At 38.9% G+C, this 22595-nt stretch overlaps 1 protein-coding gene, 1 long non-coding RNA gene and 3 gene segments (V, D, J or C); 4 read left to right on the top strand and 1 right to left on the bottom strand.

The window, feature by feature from the left end:
* The first annotated feature begins 2923 nt into the window (after window positions 1-2923).
* Window positions 2924-4708, top strand: LOC115575142 (Ig heavy chain V region 5A-like). The segment is given in 3 exon segments: window positions 2924-2976; window positions 3067-3356; window positions 4700-4708. Coding segments are annotated over 3 exon segments (339 nt in total).
* A 107-nt stretch (window positions 4709-4815) lies between these two features.
* On the top strand, window positions 4816-7610 carry LOC115575146 (immunoglobulin alpha-2 heavy chain-like). Its single transcript, XM_030407010.1, has 3 exons — window positions 4816-4888; window positions 4979-5343; window positions 7323-7610. Exons 1-3 carry the CDS (start codon window positions 4846-4848, stop codon window positions 7608-7610), a joined length of 696 nt encoding a protein of 231 aa, XP_030262870.1. The 5' UTR covers window positions 4816-4845.
* Window positions 7611-16087: 8477 nt separating this feature from the next.
* Window positions 16088-16525, top strand: LOC115575961 (Ig heavy chain V region 5A-like). The segment is given in 2 exon segments: window positions 16088-16127; window positions 16218-16525. Coding segments are annotated over 2 exon segments (348 nt in total).
* Window positions 16526-17294: 769 nt separating this feature from the next.
* Window positions 17295-17751, top strand: LOC115575147 (immunoglobulin heavy variable 3-48-like). The segment is given in 2 exon segments: window positions 17295-17343; window positions 17438-17751. Coding segments are annotated over 2 exon segments (363 nt in total).
* Window positions 17752-20001: 2250 nt separating this feature from the next.
* On the bottom strand, window positions 20002-20984 carry LOC115575967 (uncharacterized). The gene is made up of 3 exons (XR_003982755.1): window positions 20922-20984; window positions 20160-20225; window positions 20002-20070 (listed from the first exon to the last, which is right to left on the bottom strand). It is a non-coding gene; the product is annotated as an uncharacterized LOC115575967 (long non-coding RNA).
* Between the last annotated feature and the right edge of the window lie 1611 nt (window positions 20985-22595).

The following is a 22595-nucleotide window of genomic DNA, read 5'->3' on the forward strand; positions in this document are numbered from 1 at the left end:
GTTTGTTATCCATTGCAAACAACCAAAATATGCGTTCTCAAATGACACTGTGCTAGGTAAACTTTGCTAAATGCCTGGCTAAAGACTATTAACGGCACGCTACACGGTAATAAATGGTGTTAAGCAAGAGGAATTGTTAGCCGAGCTGGCGCACTGACTTGCTAACTGTTACTGAGAAAGTATAGACCACCGTCACGTCAGAATAAACCATAAACTACTGCTCAATATCTAAAGTAAAGTAACAGCTAGCTCAATGTAGCTTGCACCTAAGTTGTAACATATTTGAGCTTGCTAACATTAGCAATAACGTCAGCTAGTAAGTCCCCCCAGGAATCTGTGATTCCGCGATTGCGGAAATTACCGCAGATTTCTCGGCCGTCTGCGGATTCAAAGACCTTCCGCGGAATATCACATTTCGCATGTAGTTTTAATCCCGGCCGCTAGATGCCGCTGTCAGATAGACTGGGCTCTAGACTCACAGTAGAAGTACACTGCCCACTGCATCAAGCGGGAAACGTTTACAAAAGAAAAAGCTGTTTATAATTTTGACTTGATTGCACATTTTATGTCAGCATTTCATTGCTGTAACTGAATGTTTACATTTACTATCTGCAGTATGCAGTAGGTACTTTCTGTTCCTAAACCTTCACCCGTTTGGTGAAAAGTTTTGCACTTTTTATGTTGCAAACAAATCTGCCCAACAGCGACAAAGAAAATGTGGATTATTTTAAAACCAGTAATAGTAGGTTCCACAATGTTTTACAGTGTTCTGGTATTGCAATTAATTTCATAAGAGAATATTTAATTCATTATTACATTAAAAAAGTATGTTTTTTTAAATTTTTGCGGAATTTTAGCTTTCAAGCCGTGGAATCAAGAATTGCTCTCCGCGGGATTTAAACTTTTTCTCTGCAGATTCCTGGGGGGACTAGCTAGTTCAAGGTGTATGCTGGACTAACCATCACATTAGCAGCACATTGCCCTTATTTAAGAATGATTAAACATGTGGGGGCACCCACAGGGAGCTTGGGAACTTGAGTGTGTGTGTGTGTGTGTGTGTATGTCTTTGGGGGTGCACCATTGTTACTTTCTTGAGCAATTAAATATATCTCTTGTTCTTCCTTTTTTTGTGATATACATGGCTAAAATGTGCCTAATATTTCTATACTGAAATAATATCGGCATTATAATTATTATGACTATGATGATTTTTCATGATGATATTTTTGGTGCTCCCTCAGCACTTGGTGCTCTACTCACAGCGTGTGATGCATGCGGTGGGAGCGGTGGTGGTGTTTGAGGTAAAGTGACAGTGGTGTGATTAATAACAACAGACTCAGCAAACAGTACAAAACAGACTCATATGATTTATTAATGACACAATTATTTGTCTGTTTTAAAACATAACAGAAATACTACACCATAAATCATTTAATAAGACAGTATTACATATTTACATTCTGTAGTATAAAACAGTATAAGATTGATCTCACTTCACACCTCTGTCCCATTTTGGCCTCAATCTTCTACCTGTAGTTTTTCTTGTCTCTCAGTTTCCCTTCTGGCTCATTTAAATTCTGACACCCAACAATTATGCATTTTATTATGCCAAGAGTCTGAAATGTAACAATATGTATACAAGGTAAATTCATAAATGAATAAATAAATATATCTCAGATGCATGAATCTAATTCTTTTGGCTTGAGTAAACTCTCAAAGAACAGCAATATGTAAACAAGTCCAATTCAGTTCTCTACTTCCTGGTTTTAAATTCTATAACTTACAATACACACATTGTTAATCATAGATGACAGAAAGTCCTGAAAACTGTTGCTGATGAATATTAAAATCATCATTGTAACCGTTTGAAAAAAGAAAAGAAACACGTAATAAAGATGACTTATTGATAAAAGAGTCAAAGATATCAAAAGCCAAAATATGAAGGAGAAAATGAGGTTACAGTCCATTCTCTCAAATCACAGGAGGGCAGTGTGATGTTACTGTGTCCTCTGAAAGGACACTCTAAGATGTTCCCATAGATCTTAAATGACTGACAATCAACTATTGCAAGTATGTATTTTTTTGCTTGTTGTTTTGTTTTGTTTTGTTATGTGTTTGTCACATGTTTCAGTTCGTGAGAAGCAGTTTTCCTTTCCAGACTCCAAATTTTTTTTCTGTATGTCTTTAAGTATCTACAAACACTGAAACCATTAACAGTCTTTTATGCAAAACAGCATCGGACAAAAGTTTTCATATTTATATGATCCTGGCTGCTGTCACTGTTTTCCTGATTGCGGTAAATATCATGAGTAAGTACGCAAAAAACTGAATGTAATAGATCATGTAATTTAAATAAAGCTGCAATCATATTTGTGAAGTTAATCTTAAATGTGATGTAGAAGGTGCTGACAGTAAAGACATTCTCTCAGGAAAACAGCTCACATCATATTTAAAGTGTTTTAATGATTTGAAAACATGCTGAACACACTGTAAACATGGCTTATAGAAAGCAACATTCTTGATGGTTTCTCCTTTTGTTTCCATGACACATCATCATTAGTATTGTAATGCTGATTTTAAGGAATATGTTTTCCATCATCTATGGTTCATGTAATATTCACAGTAAGAATAGTTGTGATAATCATTTACAGTTGTTTCATTTCTGTAACAACAGGGACGTTTTCAAAATGTTTCAGTTGAGTGTGTAATGAAATGAAAATATCATGTGTAAAGCAGAGGTGATTTCCAGGCATGTTTTCACTCTGCAGATATAATAACAGTCAACAGACTCTTCTATTGGCTCCATTCAGACCAACATTGATGCTTCATATGTTTGATTCTATGCAAACTCAGTGAGCTTCCTTGTTACTCAGCTATAAAAAACTTCCCATCAGGCTGTCAGTGGAGTTCACAGCACGTCAGTTTCAACATCAACCATGTTTTCTGTAGCTCTGCTGCTGCTGTTGGCAGCTGGATGTGAGTCTCTCTGGATTTGTCAAAGTCAACAGTTCTTCTTTTGCAGTTTAACTTGATCATTTGTGACAACACATTGTGTTTTTTTAACAGGTGTGAAGTGTGAACAGCTGACACAGCCAGCCTCTGTGACTGTGCAGCCAGGTCAACGTCTGACCATCACCTGGCAGGTCTCTTATTCCGTTAGCAGCTACTACACAGCTTGGATCAGACAGCCTGCAGGGAAAGGACTGGAGTGGATTGGGCATGCAGCTACTGGATCAACAACACGCTACAAAGATTCACTAAAGAACAAGTTCAGTATCAGCACAGACTCTTCCAGCAACACAGTGACTCTAAATGGACAGAATGTGCAGTCTGAAGACACTGCTGTGTATTACTGTGCCAGACAGCCACAATAACACAAACCATCAGTAGACCTGAACAAAAACCCCTCAGTGCCTGAACACTTGTAACATGAAGCCACCAGAGGAGGAGCCCTCAGACCACTAATGATTTCAACACCAGTTCACTGTTACAGTAAATAGAGGAACAGACATAAGTTGTACTGAAAAGTGAAATGAATACAAGATTGTTCATCATAAGACCTAATAATATGAGATAATAACATAATATTGCTGACATTTTCCAAAAGTTCTCTGTCTGACTCTCAATATTTATGTAAATTATTGACAGCATTATTTCAGCTCACAACATTGTTCTTTCGGGAAGCATTATTTATATTCACATTGGTGAATAAAAATAACCCATCCAGAAGTTGTTGTTTTTTTTTTAAAAAAGAAAAAAAGAAAATCAACAGTATGTGAGAGCAGAAATAAGAAAAATCTATATCATCGTCTTTCACATGAAGCCTGTGTCATGTTGAAAGTATGATCATAAATAGTAACATATATCCTGTAGTGAGAAACATTTTCTCATCCACACTGGGCTGATAGACCCTGCGCTTGCTCACATGATTAATCCTCGGGTCAGTTAATTCAAAATGTTACAACACATAGATATTTAAGTGCCACCGATGTGTGACTTGCTTTAAAGTTACATTTGGAGAGAAATGTAACTCTCTTGGACCTGTGCTTTATTTGTTACATGGTTTTTGGTTTTGTATGTTTTTTCATCATTTTTTAAATGATTTGTGTTAATATTCATGTTAATAACAGTAATAATTGTAATGCATTTACACAAGAAATGACTTAATGCTTCAATAATAAAGTTCTTTAACAGCTCCATTAAGACTGCTACAGCCTTGAAGTCCACCGAAGTCCATAATGTGACACATATGTGCTGAGTTAAAGAGACCGTTTCAGGTGACAACCTCATGAAGCTCATCGAGAGAATGCCAAGAGTGTGCAAAGCAGTAATCAAAGCAAAGGGTGGCTATTTTGAAGAATCTAAAATATAAAACATGTTTTGAGTTATTTCACACTGTTGTTTACTACACAATTCCATATGTGTTTATTCATAGTTTTGATGCCTTCAGTGAGACTCTACAATGTAAATAGTCATGAAAATAAAAAAAGTCATTAAATGAGAAGGTGTGCCAACATTTTTGACTGGTAGTGTATGTAGTTAAATATTCTCTTTGTATCAGTGTGTTTCCATCTTCCAAAACTGAATCGTACAAATCATTAAAATCATGGAAATCATTTAAATATCATGAACATTGTCTTACATGTGTGTCAAAAGGAATGTTCACAACACAACTTCAAGCTCTGACTCCTTGTGACAGGACAGTTGATGCTCCTTTTATATACTGTCAGTGTCCTTCTCTATGCAAAGTGAACTTCCCAACAGTCTGCTATAAAGACTTGATATCATGCTGTCAGCTGCAGCAGAAGAAGAGAAGCTCCCATCAGATCACCTTCAATACCAACCATGTTCTCTGTAGCTCTGCTGCTGCTGCTGGCTGCTGGATCCTGTGAGGAGCTTAGTGGATTCACACTAACACATTAGAAACACTGAATAGTCAGATGAATGATGGAGATAATGTTGATTTGTGTTTCCACAGGTGTGAACAGTATTGATCTCATCCAGCCAGACTCAAAGGTTGTGCAGCCTGGACAGTCTTTGACCATCACCTGTCAGGTCTCTGGTTATTCTTTGACTGATGGCAGCTATGCAACAGGTTGGATCAGACAGTGTGAAGGAAAACCAATGGACTGGATTTCTCATCAGTGGGGAGGAAGTAGTGGCAGCTTTTATCAAAATGATGCTCTGAAGAACAAGTTCAGCTACAGCAGAGACACTTCTGCTAGAACAGTGACTCTAACAGGACAGAATCTGCAGCCTGAGGACACAGCTGTTTATTACTGTGTACGTCGGCCCACAGTGATACAAACCACCAACAGACCTGCACAAATACCCAGAGACCATGTGACTCAACCACAGAAGTTAAAAAAGCAAATGCATGACAGTTTTTCTCGATTGTTTACACACATTTTCTGAAAGCATACCTCGTGCTCTCAGAACTCTACACACAAATCAAAAATCACACACACAATGGGCAAAACCCCTCAATTCTCCTGCAAAATGAAACTTTACATTCAAAAGAATATCATTTCTTCTCAAAATGGTGTTTTGTTTTCAAATGACACACAAAAACCATCAAATGAATAGACATTTATAAGAACCAGTTGAACACTGATGTGCTCAATGTAAAACACTATGATGAATGAAAACACTTCTTCTTCATTCAACATATTGACTTAGGCCTTTTTTGTTCAGTTACACTTACTACAGTCAGTACATACATAAGTGTGTTGTAAAATATTTGAGAATATTGTTTTTATGCTCAGAACACACAAATACACGGTAACAGATATATTTTGGTAACATGTATATATAGATATATAGACATACAGATATATTTTATTTTTCCCACAAAAACAATGTACACAGTGTACATCCCAACCAACACAAAGTGCATATACAACAATATACCGTCTACATACAAAACAACAGAAGAATTTACTGTACACAGTTACAGTAAAAAAAAAAAAAACTAAAAAAAACTGTGCAGCATGCTCTCCTCTGTTTCGGTCTGCCCACAGCACCTCATCCACATCACAAGCAATGTTTTCCCGGCCAGGCAGCAAGAGAAATATCACCTAGCATGGTGAATCCAGCCATGAAAAGCACCAACTGCTATATATCTACATGCGTCTTCCATAGCTTGGAGAAGGGGCATACGCATTTGTGGATTTCGGTCACACACTTTCCATCTCCAGGCAGAAAAAAAATTCTCAATAGGATTGAGGAATGGAGAATATGGAGGGAGATAAAGCGTGGTTGGGCAGTGAACCAGTTACGAACCAGAGCAGCTCAGTGGAAACTTGCGTTGTCCCAAATGACAACATACCTGAGCTGATCTAGTGGAATGAGTGTGTTGTGTACGATGTCCAGGTGTTTGCCCATGTGATGAGTCAGTACACATAGCAGGGCAATTGAAATAGAATTTTGAATGACAGTGTGTTCCTTGTGAAAACAAGAGATTTTCTTTATTAAAATAGTGCCAAATGTAGAGAATTGTGTGTAGTGTTTTGAAAAAAGAGTGTTTTAGAACTGCAATTTGAGTGTAAAACAGGAATTGTGCTTGTAGTTTAGCAGAATTGGTTCAGGGGGTTGGTGCATGACTTACATGTTGTGGTCATTGTGTCTCAAGTACCAATTTTTGTGTGTAAACAATTGAGAAAAACTGTAATATAGACAAGGATGTCTGAGGAGTTCATATACATGAATTTGTATGTATTTTACTGAATTATTAAGGCAATGTTTTGTTTCTGGTAGACAGAAAAATAGTTGAGAATATTGATGGTTGATCTAAGATCTTACATGATCTCATTTTCATGTAATTCATTTCCTATAAAAGATGGGAAAACCTTTCATAACTTGACTGCAATGTATGATAAATACACAATTAGGATGCAAATTTCCCTGTTGGAATTTGGCCAAGCTGAAGAAAGCTCTGATCTTTTACATCTTCAGTTAAAGACTGTCATTTAGAACAATGATTTTTTTTTCATGACACCATCAGTCCAGAAATGTGTACTTTTTTTTACAGTGTCTGCTGTTACTCTGCTTATGAAAATGTGTGTGTCACATGTTCCCTCTTTAAACCTGTAGAGGAGGTCTATACAAACTCTCCTCTTATAAACACACCATCAGTAACTTGTGACAGAAACCTGTGACAGACTGAGATATATTTGAAACACTGAGATCAGAGAGCTCTGAACTACAGTGTTTATCACAGAATGGAAAATACAATCATCTGGAGTTTATTATTTGTAGTTAGTATTCATGGTAAGAAAATTCATTCTGCTTTACTTCAAAATTTTGTCATCAAACTGGACCAGTCTCCCTCTGAGGTGAAAAGACCTGGAGAGACAGTGAAGATGTCATGTATCATATCTGGGTTTGACATGACGAGTTACTATATTCACTGGATACGACAGAAGCCAGGGAAAGCTCTGGAGTGGATTGGGTGGATGAACACAGGCTCAAACTCTGCTATCTATGCCAGCTCCTTTCAAAGTGGTTTCCTCATGACTGAAGACGTGTCCAGCAGCACTCAGTACCTCGAGATCAGGAGCCTGACAGCAGAAGATTCTGCTGTTTACTTCTGTGCTCGAGAGACACAGTAACTGAAGACAGTGGAGCAGCTGCACAATAACCTCCACAGACAACAAACATGTGATCTTCATGACATCTGGGTTTTATCTCCAAAAAACAAAAGCACTTTATATCCACATTAGATTCCCGTAGAGTTTACTCTAAACTCATGGCTAAATATTCTTTTACCTGTGTGACATCACTCACAATATTAGAGTTTATTCAGTTGTCAAAACATTAAATGATATTTCTAATGACATCTATATAAGTACAAACTCTTAATTTCATAAATCCCCCAAAACACATTCTGATTGTTGGTGAATGGTTTAACATGATAAGATAAAAACTCAATGAATTTAAGAATCACTCATCGATATTGGTGATCATAAGAATACTGCAGATTAGTATTTAGCACATATGCTGTCAAAAAGAAGTAATGAAAAACAATGATAATGACACAAATTATATGTGAACTTGTTTGAATGTTTGCTGGTTGGACTTGACACATTCCTGAAATAAAATTCACATGCTGTTGTGTTATTAAAATAAATCAGGGAAATGTTTCCTCCCTGTGAGGAGGAGTCAATGCAAAACTCAGATGTCTTCCTCCTCTACCTATCTGACTGCAGAGAGGATGACAGAGAACAGTGGACACACAGTTTACCATGATGGACTATAGGACAGGACTGCTGCTGTTAACTGTCTGCTGGGCAGGTGAACATCTACACTGATTTTTATTTAGCATATTTTCATTTTTGTAGGGAACATAACTCATTGTGTATCTCTTTTGGTTGACAGGTGTTGATGGTCAGACTCTGACAGAATCTGAACCAGTTGTTAAAAGGCCTGGAGAATCTCACAGATTGACCTGTACAGCCTCTGGATTCACATTCAGCAGCTACCGTATGGCCTGGATCAGACAGGCTCCTGGAAAAGGACTGGAATGGGTTGCCTGGATTGACAGCGGTAGTGGTAGCAGCAAATACTACTCTGAGTCAGTCAAAGGTCGGTTTACCATCTCCAGAGACAACAGCAGACAGCAGGTGTATCTGCTCCAGAGTGGTAGCAGACAGGGCTGTCCTTTATCACCACTTTTGTTTGCAGTGGCAGACAAGAACCTTTAATGGCTGTGTAGCGCCGGTATTAGATTTGTGCTAACTGAGACCTAGGTTCTTAGGAGTAATAGAGAATATGGATAAGGTAAATACAACTGACGGTTTTATTTCAGTACAAAAACACAAAAATATCACAGCTACAGTGACTCAAAAATATCCCCCCAAAAATAGAGCTCTCTTTTTAAAAAAAATATTAAAGGAAAATAAAAGAATAAAATTCTCTGGAAAAGAAATAATTGTTTCTGGATCCAGTCTCTTTCGTTCAGTTCTTGTTGTACTGTCAGGCGTGTTCATTTGTGTGAGAGGTGAAAGTAGACAGACTAATAGAGAAGACAGACTACGACGTACTGTTAACTATTTATTAAGAAGAATTATATCATTAAGCAAAAGCAAAAAGCTTGATCAAGGACTTTCTCTGTTTGAAAAATCGCAGGCAGCAGAGCCCTAAACAGCAACGCTGTTAGCTGCAACCAATCGCTCAGAAAAAGATGAACAATTTCAGCGTGCAATGCATTATATATTGCTGTTACAATGTATGTGTTGAATTGTCACTGGTCAACCATATAGATAAGATGAATATTATTATTGGACAATCAAGTAAAAAAGGTGGGGAGGACCCGTGGTTTAGACTTTAGCCCTCCCATCAGTGGTGCACAAACTGGTTCCAGTTTCTTGGCACACGAATCCTGATTCTGGGAGACATAACCCTGTTGAAAAACAAAATGTCCCTGGCCTCATCTGCCTGTCCTCCATATCTGCCTTTGTTTATGGCTTCTTCACTATCGCACACGCACAAGGGATTTGGGAGGTGATATCGCTGGCTTTCGAGGCCTCTTCATGTGTGAAAGGGATGGGTGAAAGGTGAATGCGTTCTCTCTCATACCCTGGCTTTGCTCTCCATGTATTAGCCCCTCACAAAAGGGACTAACGCTTCTGACCATCTCATTTGTCAACAGGATATGTGCAACTCTTTTAATAATGTGAGATAATAGGAAAAGATGGGAAAAGACAAGACAATCTATATGTGTTGTGCAATATCATAGCATCACAGTGTGGCAGACATCATAATTTACTGAGCAATGAACGATGTGCGTGTAGGTTCATGAGCAGTGTGTTTATTAAGTGGAGTAATGGGCAGCATGGAGACCCTACAGACCCTGCTGGTGCATGGCAGTGTTAGGCACAGACTGGAAAACAGATTCGTAAATCTGACACTAGTGTAGTAAACAGTTTCAACCTGGGAAAACAGATTCGTACAGGTTCGTAAATCTGACACACACCAGTTTGTAGACAGGTGTCATAGGGTCATAGGATGGGTGATGAGGCATAAAGAGGCAATGAAAATGTATAAATCCTAACAGTACTGGTACTGTTCTTTGTGTTGTTGGTCTTATGTTTCTACTGTACACTACCCGGGTAGGTACAGGGCAGTTGCTAGGAATTCTGGGCCCCCTGAATGAATATCGGTGTGGGCCCCTCTACCCCATTCATTGCCACCTTCAATTTTCTTGTTTCTCAGTATTCTTGACGTGTGTAATACACCCAATTTGTTTCCTTTTTTACAATTAACGACTTAACAAGTCAGAGTATGATTATGTAAATGATGTATTATTAGTTGTCTTATTCTCATTTCACTGATTTGCAACACGTTATTACACCTCTGATTGCAAATACATTTTCAATTAACCACTCAACAAATAGGTAGTGGGTCACTAATAAACCAAAACAGCCAACCAGTGTGTACATCACTCACTCACCATCAAAGGCATCACTGGACTGCTGGGCTGAGCGTCTGCTGTGGGGTCAAACTCAGATGAAGCAGCTACTGCTGATTCTGGAGCAGCAGGGCATAAAGGTTTATTGTTCCATTATATATGTTGTAAACATTATATGTTATTTTTAATGGAAAAACTGATGCAGAACTAACCTGTTCTTGGACAAAATCTAAATGGGCTTCTTAGTACCATAGCTCTAGGTGGACAGCTTCACTTTACCAGGCAAAACATATTTTTAGACCATTCAAAAGTCGGTGTAAACTGTCCAGAATTCTAAATAGTCTTGTTTACTTTGTTGTTGTCAGCTATTATGGTGTCTTTTATTTTATACTGCTATGAAAACAAACAAATCTTTGAACATTTAACTTTTTTGTATTTAGGCTATTCAAATGTCCCACTAATAACACCTTTTACAAGACCACATTGAACACATCATGATAACGTAACTGACCTTCGTCAGATGCTCATTATTGCTGAGTAGAACTTGAATGCGTCATAATACAATTCAGTGCAGCCTCTGAATGGGCGCATACTGGAGCACTGTCCAGTCACTGTAGTAGCCCCTGAATCAGTCACGCTCAGTTATAGCTACTCTAGGAACCGTTGCTCTACAATGAACTGGCGACTTGTCCGGAGTGTAGCGCGGCCAGATGACAGCTAACGTAGGCTCCAGCCTGCGCCCTGTCAAAGGTAATGTTACAGACATTAAATTAATGAACAAGTAGGCTAACTGTTTCAGCCGCCCTCTGTAGTTTTACTCTCACCGCTCACTTAATTCCGATGAGGAAGAACCATGGGAAGAACGAACCGCGGTGTGGACCAAACCATTTTTTAAGAAGGGGCTAAGGGGGTTATTGAAATGATTAAAATTAGAATATTGTATGACTTGTGTAATTCGTATGAATATATATTAGTTCAGTGTATGCATAACCATTTTGTCATAGAGGCTACTGGGGGCTGTGTGTGGGCCCTATAGCGGGCTGTGGGCCCTTAGAATTGTCATCACCTTTCCCCCCTATACGACGGCGCTGGGTAGGTATTAGTGTATGTGTTCACATGCTTATCTGGAAAGTCCTGTTGCGTTCCACGACGATCTGACTGTGAGGACCCTGTAGTAGCTGGCCAGTCTACTAACAATATTCCTCAGAATTCTCCTGGTGGGCTTGGCTCGCTATCAATCTCAAACTTCTATCAGCTTATCTGGGGTCACCAAAAACCAGTCTACACATATTGTGCAGAACAACAAGTCAAATTACTTCATCATCTTCAATAAAAAATTATATCATCATAAATGAAATAATATCAGATTCAATCAATCAAGATCTTTTCACTTAACCTTTTAACTTATAGAGATAATCTCCCCATGAATTTACTATTTTTTAACAGTGTTCTTATCTAAACAATTATTTATCAGATTTTTAACAGTATTTAAACATGAATTTCCTCACATCCACATTCACAATGAAATTTTGAATAATACAGTAACATGTTTTAACCTTTAAACCTTTCTTTAACAGTGCTTCACACAAAATGATGAACTCATAAACACAATATAGCAATATAATACTCAGTAATGTCCAGCATGTATAACTTCCAAAATACTCCGACTGGCTTTAACTGACATACTACCGTGCTAAATGATACTAGTGTGACTAGTTGGCTAGCTGACGGTCTTGCTAGCTGACGGCCATGCTAGCTGACAGCTACACCTAAATAATGTCTTCACTCACCGGAGTTTCAAAAGTAAGTCAACGATAATCCTGATCCGTCAATGTAAGCAAACATGCTCACCGATGCTGCACCTCCTCTCACACACTTTTCCTCTCTTTTTAACAGTTTTCTCTGAGCCTTCTGTTTCACCAAGAACATGCGTGGGGTCTCTCTCCTTGCGCTTCCTTCTCGGGTTTTTCCATCAGTTTAACTAGTGGAGGATCGGCCATGACGTCAGTACAGGTGCAGACAGGTTAAAAACAAACAACTCGCGGGGAGTTAACCCTATACTGACCAAACACTTTTTAGTGTGTGGGTAACAGCTGGATTGGATGTGGGCGAAAAATCACATAAAATTAAATTATATGCAGATGATGTGTTGTTGTTCATTTTAAACCCCTCAGTAGCAGTCCCTCGTCTTATTCAGATTATTGCCCGGTTTGCTGCCTTTTCTGGATACAAAGTTAATTTCTCCAAATCGGTCGCGATGCCTCTGGGTAATTTGCAACAACCACCAGATACCCCTATTCCTTTCCCGTTCAAGTGGTCCCCTGCACGTTTCATACATTTGGGTATATATATTACACCTAAATTTAATCAGATGTTTCAAGCAAACTTTATCCCACTATGAGATAAAATCAAACAAGATATGGAGAGATGGAACAATCTTCCCATATCATGGCTGGGCCGAATCTCACTTCTGAAAATGAATATCCTTTCACGTTTGCTCTATCCAATACTAATGATTCAGATCTTATTTAATCATGAAATAGTGAAAAAACTGAATGGTTGGTCCCTATCCAACTGTCCTCTAAAAGATCTACTTTTTATTAACAAACTGAAATGTATCAAAAAGCTTTGCAGCAACCCTGATACAATGAATACTATTAGAGCATCGAGGATCACACAGCATATGGAAGGAAGATCAGGGCTCACATCGGTTTTCACCCCGATTACTGATAACCCTGACTTTCTCCTGGGGACCTTGGACACGGCTTTCAAGTGCTGGACAGCCAAGGGAATTTCTTCCTTGGGGGACCTTTTTGATGGTCCTACCCTCATGACTTTCAGTGGAGTTATGGAAAAATATGGCATATCAAGAAATTATCTTTTTCGTTATTTTTCATTTCTTGACTATACTAATGTAAATCTTTCTGCTATTAAGACCAGAGCATTTGTATAAAAAATAAGGAAAGGGAAACAAAAAATGATAATAATGATAATAATTTTTTTTGTATTTGGCTCTCACTGTATTTGATTTCACTCTGTGCTGTATAATGTACCTGTCGCATTTACCTGGAACTGATCTTTCTGTTTGGGTTTTTTTTCTTTTTCTTTTTTTTTTATGTTGTTATACCCAGCGTGTCTTTTGTCTTTTGTTCTTGTCTGGTCCTGACTTGTGTATGTTTGTTTTGCTGAAAAATCAATAAATACATAAATAAAAAAAAAAAAAATCATCTGCTGACACTGAAATGATTAAAACTCTTTCATGCCAACCAGCAGCATCAGACAGAAGTTTTCATACTGTTTACATGATGCTGTCTGCTGTCACTTTACTGCAACACAGGAAGAACACTAAGTGATCAAATGCTGCATTAACAACAAGCTGTTCTTTTCACGTCTCACGTCAAAAAGCTCACGTCATATTTATAGCTCTGTTGTTTTCAAATATGTACTCAAATATTTTCTTTGTATCAGTGTGTTTCCATCTGAAGTTTATAAAAAAAACGGAATCATAAAAATCACTAAAAACCTGGAAATAATTTAAATCATATGAACATTGTCTTACATGAGTGTCAAAATGAATGTTCACAACACAACTTCAAGCTCTGACTCCTTGTAACAGGACAGTTGATGCTCCTTTCATATCCTGTCAGTGTCCTTCTCTATGCAAAGTGAACTTCCTCACAGTGTGCTATAAAGACTTGATATCATGCTGTCAGCTGCAGCAGAAGAAGAGAAGCTCCCATCAGATCACCTTCAATACCAACCATGTTCTCTGTAGCTCTGCTGCTGCTGCTGGCTGCTGGATCCTCTGAGTCTCACTGAGGCAGAGACACTGACAGTGTCGGAACACAACCCCTTTTTGTCGCAGGTGAACATCTACACTGATCTGAAGTTGTATTTGCCTTAAAAATGGTTCCAGCTTCAAGCAACTGATTAAATGGTAAATGGTCTGCATTTTTATAGCGCTTTTCCAGTCTAACGACAGCTCAAAGCGCTGTACAACACATGCCACATTCACCCATTCACACACACATTCATACACTGATGACGGAGGCTGCCATGTAAGGCGCCAACTGCTCATCAGGAGCAATTTGGGGTTCAGTATCTTGCTCATTGACACTTCGACATGCAACTAGGGGGAGCCGGGATTCGAACTGATGACCTTCCAATCACTAGACGACCTGCTCTACCCACTGAGCCCACTGTTGTGTCTCAACAGGTATTGATAGTCAGACACTGACAGAATCTGAACCAGTGGTTAAAAGGCCTGGAGAATCTCACAGATTGACCTGTACAGCCTCTGGATTCACATTCAGTGACTACTGGATGAGCTGGATCAGACAGGCTCCTGGAAAAGGACTGGAGTGGATGGCTAACATTAACTATGACAGTAGCAGCATCTACTACTCTGAGTCTGTCAAAGGCCGGTTTACCATCTCCAGAGACAACAGCAGACAGCAGGTGTATCTGCAGATGAACAGTCTGAATACTGAAGATTCTGCTGTTTATTATTGTGCTCGAGAGACACAGTGACTGGAGTTGTTGAGCAGCTGTACAAAAACCTACAGAACTCATCTTTACTGGACTGAAGGATCCCAAGCATGAAGTATGTTATATCATACACAATTATATCATAATTTTAAATCTGTTCATGAGAAAAATTAAAGTAAACATTAAATGAAACAAAACAAAATAAAGAGGATTTGTTGATAAATGGCCCAAAGCCAGCACAACAATGTGGTCACTTGTTACAGTTTCTTTTATGAAATCACTAGAGGGCAGTCAGTGACAAGTTTGTCTCTCCTCTGTTACTTAAAGGAGACTCTGTGTTCTCATTAATATTAACTGACTGACTCTCAACACTCAGATGTAGTTTTTGCATTTTGTCTCACAGGTTTCAGTTCCTGAGCAGCTGTTTTCCTCTCGAGGCTCCAAGTTTCTCTGTATGTCTTCAAACATCTGCTGACACTGAAATGATTAAAAATCTTTCATGCCAACCAGCAGCATCAGACAGAAGTTTTCATACTGTTTACATGCTGCTGTCTGCTGTCACTTTGCTGCAAATACAGGAAGAACACTAAGTGATTAAATGCTGCAATAACAACAAGCTGGTCTTACATTTGAAGTTAATCTTAAATGTGATGTAGGAGGTGCTGACAGTAAATACATTCTCTCAGGAAAACAGCTCACATTATATTTAATGTGTTTTAATGATTTGAAAACATGCTGAACACACTGTAAACATGGCTTATAGAAAGCAACATTCTTGGTGGTTTCTCTTTTTGTTTCCATGACACATTATCATTACTATTGTAATGCTGATTTTAAACAATATGTTTTCCATTATCTATGGTTCATGTAATATTCACAGTAAAATAGTTGTGATAATCATTTATAGTTGTTTCATTTCTGTAAAAACAGGGACATTTTCAAAATGTTCCAGTTGAGTGTGTAATGAAATGAAAATATCATGTGTAAAGCAGAGGTGATTTCCAGGCATGTTTTCACTCTGCAGATATAATAACAGTCAACAGACTCTTCTATTGGCTCCAGTCAGACCAACATTGATGCTTCATATGTTTGATTCTATGCAAACTCAGTGAGCTTCCTTGTTACTCAGCTATAAAAACATCCCATCAGGCTGTCAGTGGAGTTCACAGCACGTCACTTTCAACATCAACCATGTTTTCTGTAGCTCTGCTGCTGCTGTTGGCAGCTGGATGTGAGTCTCTCTGGATTTGTCAAAGTCAACAGTTCTTCTTTTGCAGTTTAACTTGATCATTTGTGACAACACATTGTGTTTTTTTAACAGGTGTGAAGTGTGAACAGCTGACACAGCCAGCCTCTGTGACTGTGCAGCCAGGTCAACGTCTGACCATCACCTGTCAGGTCTCTTATTCTGTTAGCAGCTATCGCACACACTGGATCAGACAGCCTGCAGGGAAAGGACTGGAGTGGATTGGAAGTGCACATGTTGGATACAGCACACACTACAAAGATTCCCTGAAGAACAAATTCAGTATCAGCTCAGCCTCTTCCAGCAACACAGTGACTCTAAATGGACAGAATGTGCAGTCTGAAGACACTGCTGTGTATTACTGTGCCAGAGAGCCACAATAACACAAACCATCAGTAGACCTGAACAAAAACCCCTCAGTGCCTGAACACTTGTAACATGAAGCCACCAGAGGAGCCCTCAGACCACTAATGATTTCAACACCAGTTCACTGTTACAGTAAAAAGAGGAAGAGACACATTAAACAAAATAAAAGAAACATTAACTGTTTTTTTAAATTTTCAATAATGATACAATGGAATGGAGACATTTTGACTCAGAATATGTGAGTGAAATGATGACAATATTATTTCAGCTCACAACTGCATTTCAAAAGCAGTTTATCTAAACAAACATGAAACTTAAATAAGTTCAGTATTGGTTTAATTTCCCCTGATGTCCTTTAAAAGGTATGCCTCATAAAACTTCATCGGAAAATCAACATTGCAACACAAAGAACAACATCTGTTGTCATTTCTTTATGATGTGATTAAAATATTATTACAAATGCTCAATTTAGTGGTATTGTAAAATTGACCAGCTTGTATTCTTGACATGATGCACAGTGCTTTATATTGAGGGGCAACAAACTTAAATGATGTGTTTGTCGAACAGATGCACAAAAAAACAACTAGTCATGCAACAGTTTCTCTTGAAGGAATGAATTATGTTCAGTAAATATTCATTCACCAGTTTCACCAAACAGTGACTGAGATCCAAGTCAAATCCAGTTCCTCCCTGTGAGGAGGAGTCAATGCAAAACTCAGATGTCTTCCTCCTCTACTTATCTGACTGCAGAGAGGATGACAGAGAACAGTGGACACACAGTTTAACATGATGGACTATAGGACAGGACTGCTGCTGTTAACTGTCTGCTGGGCAGGTGAACATCTACACTGATCTAAAGTTGTATTTGTCTTAAAAATGGTTCCAGCTTAAAGCAACTGACTACTGTATATTTATTTGTGTCTCAACAGGTGTTAATGGTCAGACTCTGACAGAATCTGAACCAGTGGTTAAAAGGCCTGGAGAATCTCACAGATTGACCTGTACAGCCTCTGGATTCACATTCAGCAGCTATGTGATGAACTGGATCAGACAGGCTCCTGGAAAAGGACTGGAGTGGATCGCTTTCATACACACAGGCAGCACTAGCATCTATTACTCCCAGTCAGTCAAGGGTAGATTCACCATCTCCAGAGATGACTCCAGCAGTAAACTCTACCTACAGATGAACAGTCTGAAGACTGAGGACACAGCAGGTTATTATTGTGCCAGAGAGCCACAGTGAGAGACAATAACAGGAGAGTCATACAAAAACTACTTCCTCTATTTACCACCACAAATGAGAACACTCACTTTTTTCAGTATCACATCAATTCTAATACTGCTTGAGATTTACAATGTTAAAGTCAAATGTTATATGTATATATCTAATTCAGTTACAATGCACTAAATCTCAAAGAAAACATCATTTCTAATGTGTAACAGAACTTTAATTTCCAAACTGATCCCTTGACAAATGTGAAGATTGAAGTCAGAGAAGAAAATATGATTTCCTAGAGTTAATTTATAGCTTGTATTCATTGAAAAATGAAAAGTTCTGCATTTTTTAGATCCATCACAGTAGTAATCAGTGGTTGCATCCCTGGACCACATCTGCATGTCGACTGATCCTTGGGCAAAACACTGAACAAACTGCTCCTGATGGCTTTTTCATTGGTGTGTGTGTGTGGATGACTTTGGATAAGAAGGGCTGTATCGCTCCTGATGTGCAGATTGGAACCTTGCATGGCCGCGTCTGCAGTCAGCGTTTGAATGTGTGTATGAATGATTGAGTGTGACACGTGTTGTAAATTTGATGATTTACTAGACAAGTGCTTTATATTCATAACTACAGACCATTACATACATGAATTTAGCTTAAAAGAGAAAGAAGCTGAAAAACATTTGATCAGACAGCTTTATTAGAACATGATTAGAAAGTGATCCGTCCACATAAATATAAGCATTTATTCAAAACACTGGTTCATGGTATGATGTGGTGAGATGACAATCACACAGTTTTCATAAATGCTAGAAGATGCTGGTGATCAGAATAAAACTGTAGATTTCATTATTATTCTCATGTGCTGTCCATCTCTCTATAAAAGCACGGAATCTCTGTCTGTGTGTGTGTGTGTGTGTGTGTGTGTGTGTGTGTTTCTGTTAGTCAAATATCTCTGCAGATCAGAATCACACTGACCCGAGACTTTCAACATGGCTGCTGCGTGGTTCAGTGGTGTGCATCTAAGCATTTGCTTGGACTGCAATGATACCGTGACTAAATTATTTCATGAATGCTTTACAAATTCCACCGAGCATTGTCCACCGGATCCACCACAGTCACGTGCGCACCAGAGCCAATCACTGCACACTGTGGCCACGTGCGCACCAGAGCCAATCACTGCAGAGCTCAAGCCCACGACATACCTGGAGAAACAAGCGGATTGATACCTGCAGCGGCCCGAGCTGGACCGGGATTTTGCCGGCGGTTCGGTCCCGTTCTGTTCTGGTTTGTGCATCTAAACTGACTGTTCCCACTGCGCAGAGAGACGTCCAAACGACGTCTTTTCCAAGCCATTTTTGCATGTCTAATTTTGGTCACCTCAAGGTGCAGACTGTTACTCCAGACGACGTCTTTTTTTCGACGTACACTTAACGTCCATTTATGACATCCACAGTACCTCCGTACAGGAGCTATTTCTAGTCCAAATGTGGTCTTTGTGGACGTCATTTCAACGTCAAATTAGAACTCATATGAGACATTGTTTTTATACTGTACTGCTTCTAGTTTCTATGCATAAATGTAGTCCCATTTCAGAAGGTGGCATGCTGTTAAAAATAATAAATCACAATCCAATCTCCAGGATTCAGTTGAGAAATACTAGTTACTAGGCTACTACTTCTTAACTGCAGGCAGTATAACCCTCAATTAAGTTTGAAAAAAACAAAGTGGTAAAATACAATAAATTAAATTACACCTCTTTGGTCTGTACTACAAAAATAGGGTTAGTCCTGAGTGACTATGTACAAACATAAGAACAATTAAAATATAAAACAATTAAACACATATACATATATATATTTTTATTTATTTATCTATTTATTTTTTAAGTGTGAACACTGGGGTAAAAATCAAACTGAACACAGAAAAATTAAAGGGCTTATCAGATTCATCTTGTGAAAATAAACAAAAATCTGGCTTTTTTTTCCTCACATAAATGGTTAATTTTCAAACACACATTCCCTTTGTCTGTAGCCCACTGTCTCAGGTCATCTTCAAGGCTGCTGATCACTTAGGCTTCATCATCATTTGGTTCATATTCAGAGTCAGTGGACAAACAGTCCACATCAGTGTCAAAATCAAAACCATGCGATGTCTCAGGAGCGTTGTCGCTTGTTAAACTGCGTGGGGTCTCAGGCACACTGCTACAACTACACTGCTACAACTCCAAGCCACAACATCGATATTAATGTCAATGCTCTGATGTCCATCGTCGCTGTCATAACGTAGAAGTTCATCCATGTCTCTTAGGTGTTTTCGCCATTCTCTCATTTTCATAGCCATCTGTAGACACAGATGCAGTATAAGTCAGTTTAGTCTTACAATTTATTTGACTGGGTGTGTGCAAAGGAGCATGAGGTCACAATCTGTACCTTGTTTAGGTGGCTTCCAAAGGGCTGGAAACCCCACTCCACTTTCAAAAGAGGACCAAACACCACCTGACAAAAGGATGAGACTGATTTAGAAACACCCAACTAAAGCTTTACAATACTGAACTCAGAACTCCATTGCGCTAAATTGTTACGCATTTGGCTGCGAACCCCCACATGGCTGTGTCTGAAGCTCCCCCTCCTCCTGCCTGTATATTAGTATTTTGCTTGGTTTTGTTTTGTTGTGCTGCTAGCCCCATTAGCTGTACTGAATGTTAGCAAGTGCAGGCACGTCTCTGTCAGCAGCAGCACCGCAAAGAAAAATAACTACAGTCTGAGTGAAGCGCTGGAGCCACGGACCATACACGGCCGTCACCGACAAAAAAGCCTTGACCGGTAACTTAACAAGTATGATGGCCGTTGTGATGAGGTAGCTTCATGCTAACTTCGACGAGCAGTAGCGGTTAATATCCGCTGCTAACACCCGCTTCCCAGCTCACCACAATGGCCCTCCTGCTCCTGTTGCCGACGATGGTTGGGTAACAGCCCACGGCTCAAGCGTGTCACTCTATGTATTGATTTTTCGCCGGCTTCGTTGTAAACAAAGTTGGTTGTGTTCAAAAGCTAACGTTAGCAGATGTAATGCTAATTATAGCGACAACGGATTTGAAGTAGATTAACACAACAAAGCTAAAACGGCAAACGCTATAAATGCATAAATGAACATAAAATTAACTTATGGGTCTATGAGCTGACCGAACTTACCTGCAATTTAGTGGACGCTGATTTTCGGACTGCTGTAAGTTGTTGTATAGGTCAACGGTGCACAGAGCTGAGCGGCTAGGCTAGGTACTGAGCGGTGTCAGTCAACAACTAATTAGCCAATGGGGACGCTCTGCTGAAAAGGCCCGCCCACCCGAGAGGTTTGTGCCAAAACTGCAAACAAAAAGTCAGGGAGCGCAAACGAGTAAGAGCTGCAGAGAGAGTGCAAAGGTGAGAGTCAGTGCAAAAGTCTGAGCGGAGAAAGACCAGCAGAGTGAACCGTAAACAAAATATTGCATTATTAGAAGAGTAAAAGACCAATATTTTACACTATTTGACGAATTATTTGATTGCAAGTTCTAAGTTTTATTTTTGAAATGAGTTTTATGTTCTCTCAAATTCCTGTTTTTGTTTGACATTTAAGAAGTTTTGTTTGTTTCTTTTGGCACAAATCTAATTCCATACGTGTGTAGCTAGCCGCTAGCTAGCAGCTAGCTGCTAGCCGCTAGCTACACGGCCCACATCTCGAGGCGACGGACCGGACGCATCGGCACGTCCAAAACCGGACTTAGGGTAAATAATGTCCGCCACGCTTTTTCGCGAAGATTCCCGTCACGTTTGCTTTGTGTCTGGTGCAGGAAGAAACGGTAAATACGGGCTTTTGTCACGAAAGTGTCCAAGCAGCAAGTTTGGTTGTTGAGGAACAGGAAGTTGTGGGAGGGACCTAGGCGGATGATTGACAGGCCAAACGACTGTCAGTGTAGAGACAGCGATATTGAGAGTTGAGAGATTTGTGACATTTGGCGAGTTTGGAGTGTGTAGTTAGTGTGTTATTTAGTGTTTGGTGTAGTGTGTTTAGTGTGTAGTGGAGTGGTTTTTTTGTTTAATGAGTCAGAACACTGAGGAGAAGCTGAATGTGGAGCCTGCATTTAAATGTAAATAGTTACATATAACTTCGTAAATGTTTAAAATGTATGCACAAATTTAGCAAACAACAATTTATATTTGCATTACAAGTAAAAATGGTTTGTTAAACATATTTGTGGTTTTCACAGGAAAAAAATCTAACTTTTTCTACTCGGATTTTATGTTTTTTTTTGTGATTTTAGGTCCATTGTGTTAATACAGTATGTCAAAATAAAAAAAATAACTGTACAGTCACACATGTGAGGTTGTGCTGAAAATAATGACACCAAGTAAATAGTTTTTAAGGTGAAATATAATGGCAAAATCAAAAATAGTCAAAAACGGCCAATTATACCCTGGAATATCGGATTTCACAACAAACCTAAATATCCCTGACGTCCCACCTTCAAACACAGCCTCATTTGGCCATCCATGAAAAAGCCTCTTAACCTCCCACTTTTTTATAGGAATACACTCTTCTTACAGGCACTGCACTAGTTATAGTAAAATAAGGGAAATGTTGACAAAGCCTTGATGTATGAATTATAATTCTGAACATTTTCTTGTGTTTGGAGTTGTTGCACTGTTGATAGTGATAGACAATTTAAACTTAAGACTTGTCAAATAAATTTCAAAACAGCCGACTAGGAGACTTGACACTTGGACATTAATCATCCATTTTTGTTAAATATCACCAGTCCAGCTGTTTCCTTTCTGTGAGGAGGAGTCAATGCAAAACTCAGATGTCTTCCTCCTCTACTTATCTGACTG

The sequence above is a fragment of the Sparus aurata genome, chromosome 23 (assembly GCF_900880675.1).
Source record: "Sparus aurata chromosome 23, fSpaAur1.1, whole genome shotgun sequence".
NCBI classification, from domain to species: domain Eukaryota; kingdom Metazoa; phylum Chordata; class Actinopteri; order Spariformes; family Sparidae; genus Sparus; species Sparus aurata.

Bases quoted from the DNA above. Each gene is read 5' to 3' on its own strand.
- LOC115575146 (XM_030407010.1), top strand. From the start codon at position 4,846: ATGTTCTCTGTAGCTCTGCTGCTGCTGCTGGCTGCTGGATCCT. The intron at 4,889-4,978 runs GTGAGGAGCTTA...GTGTTTCCACAG, and splicing joins GCTGCTGGCTGCTGGATCCT to GTGTGAACAGTATTGATCTC. The intron at 5,344-7,322 runs GTGACTCAACCA...AAACTGGACCAG, and splicing joins CACAAATACCCAGAGACCAT to TCTCCCTCTGAGGTGAAAAG.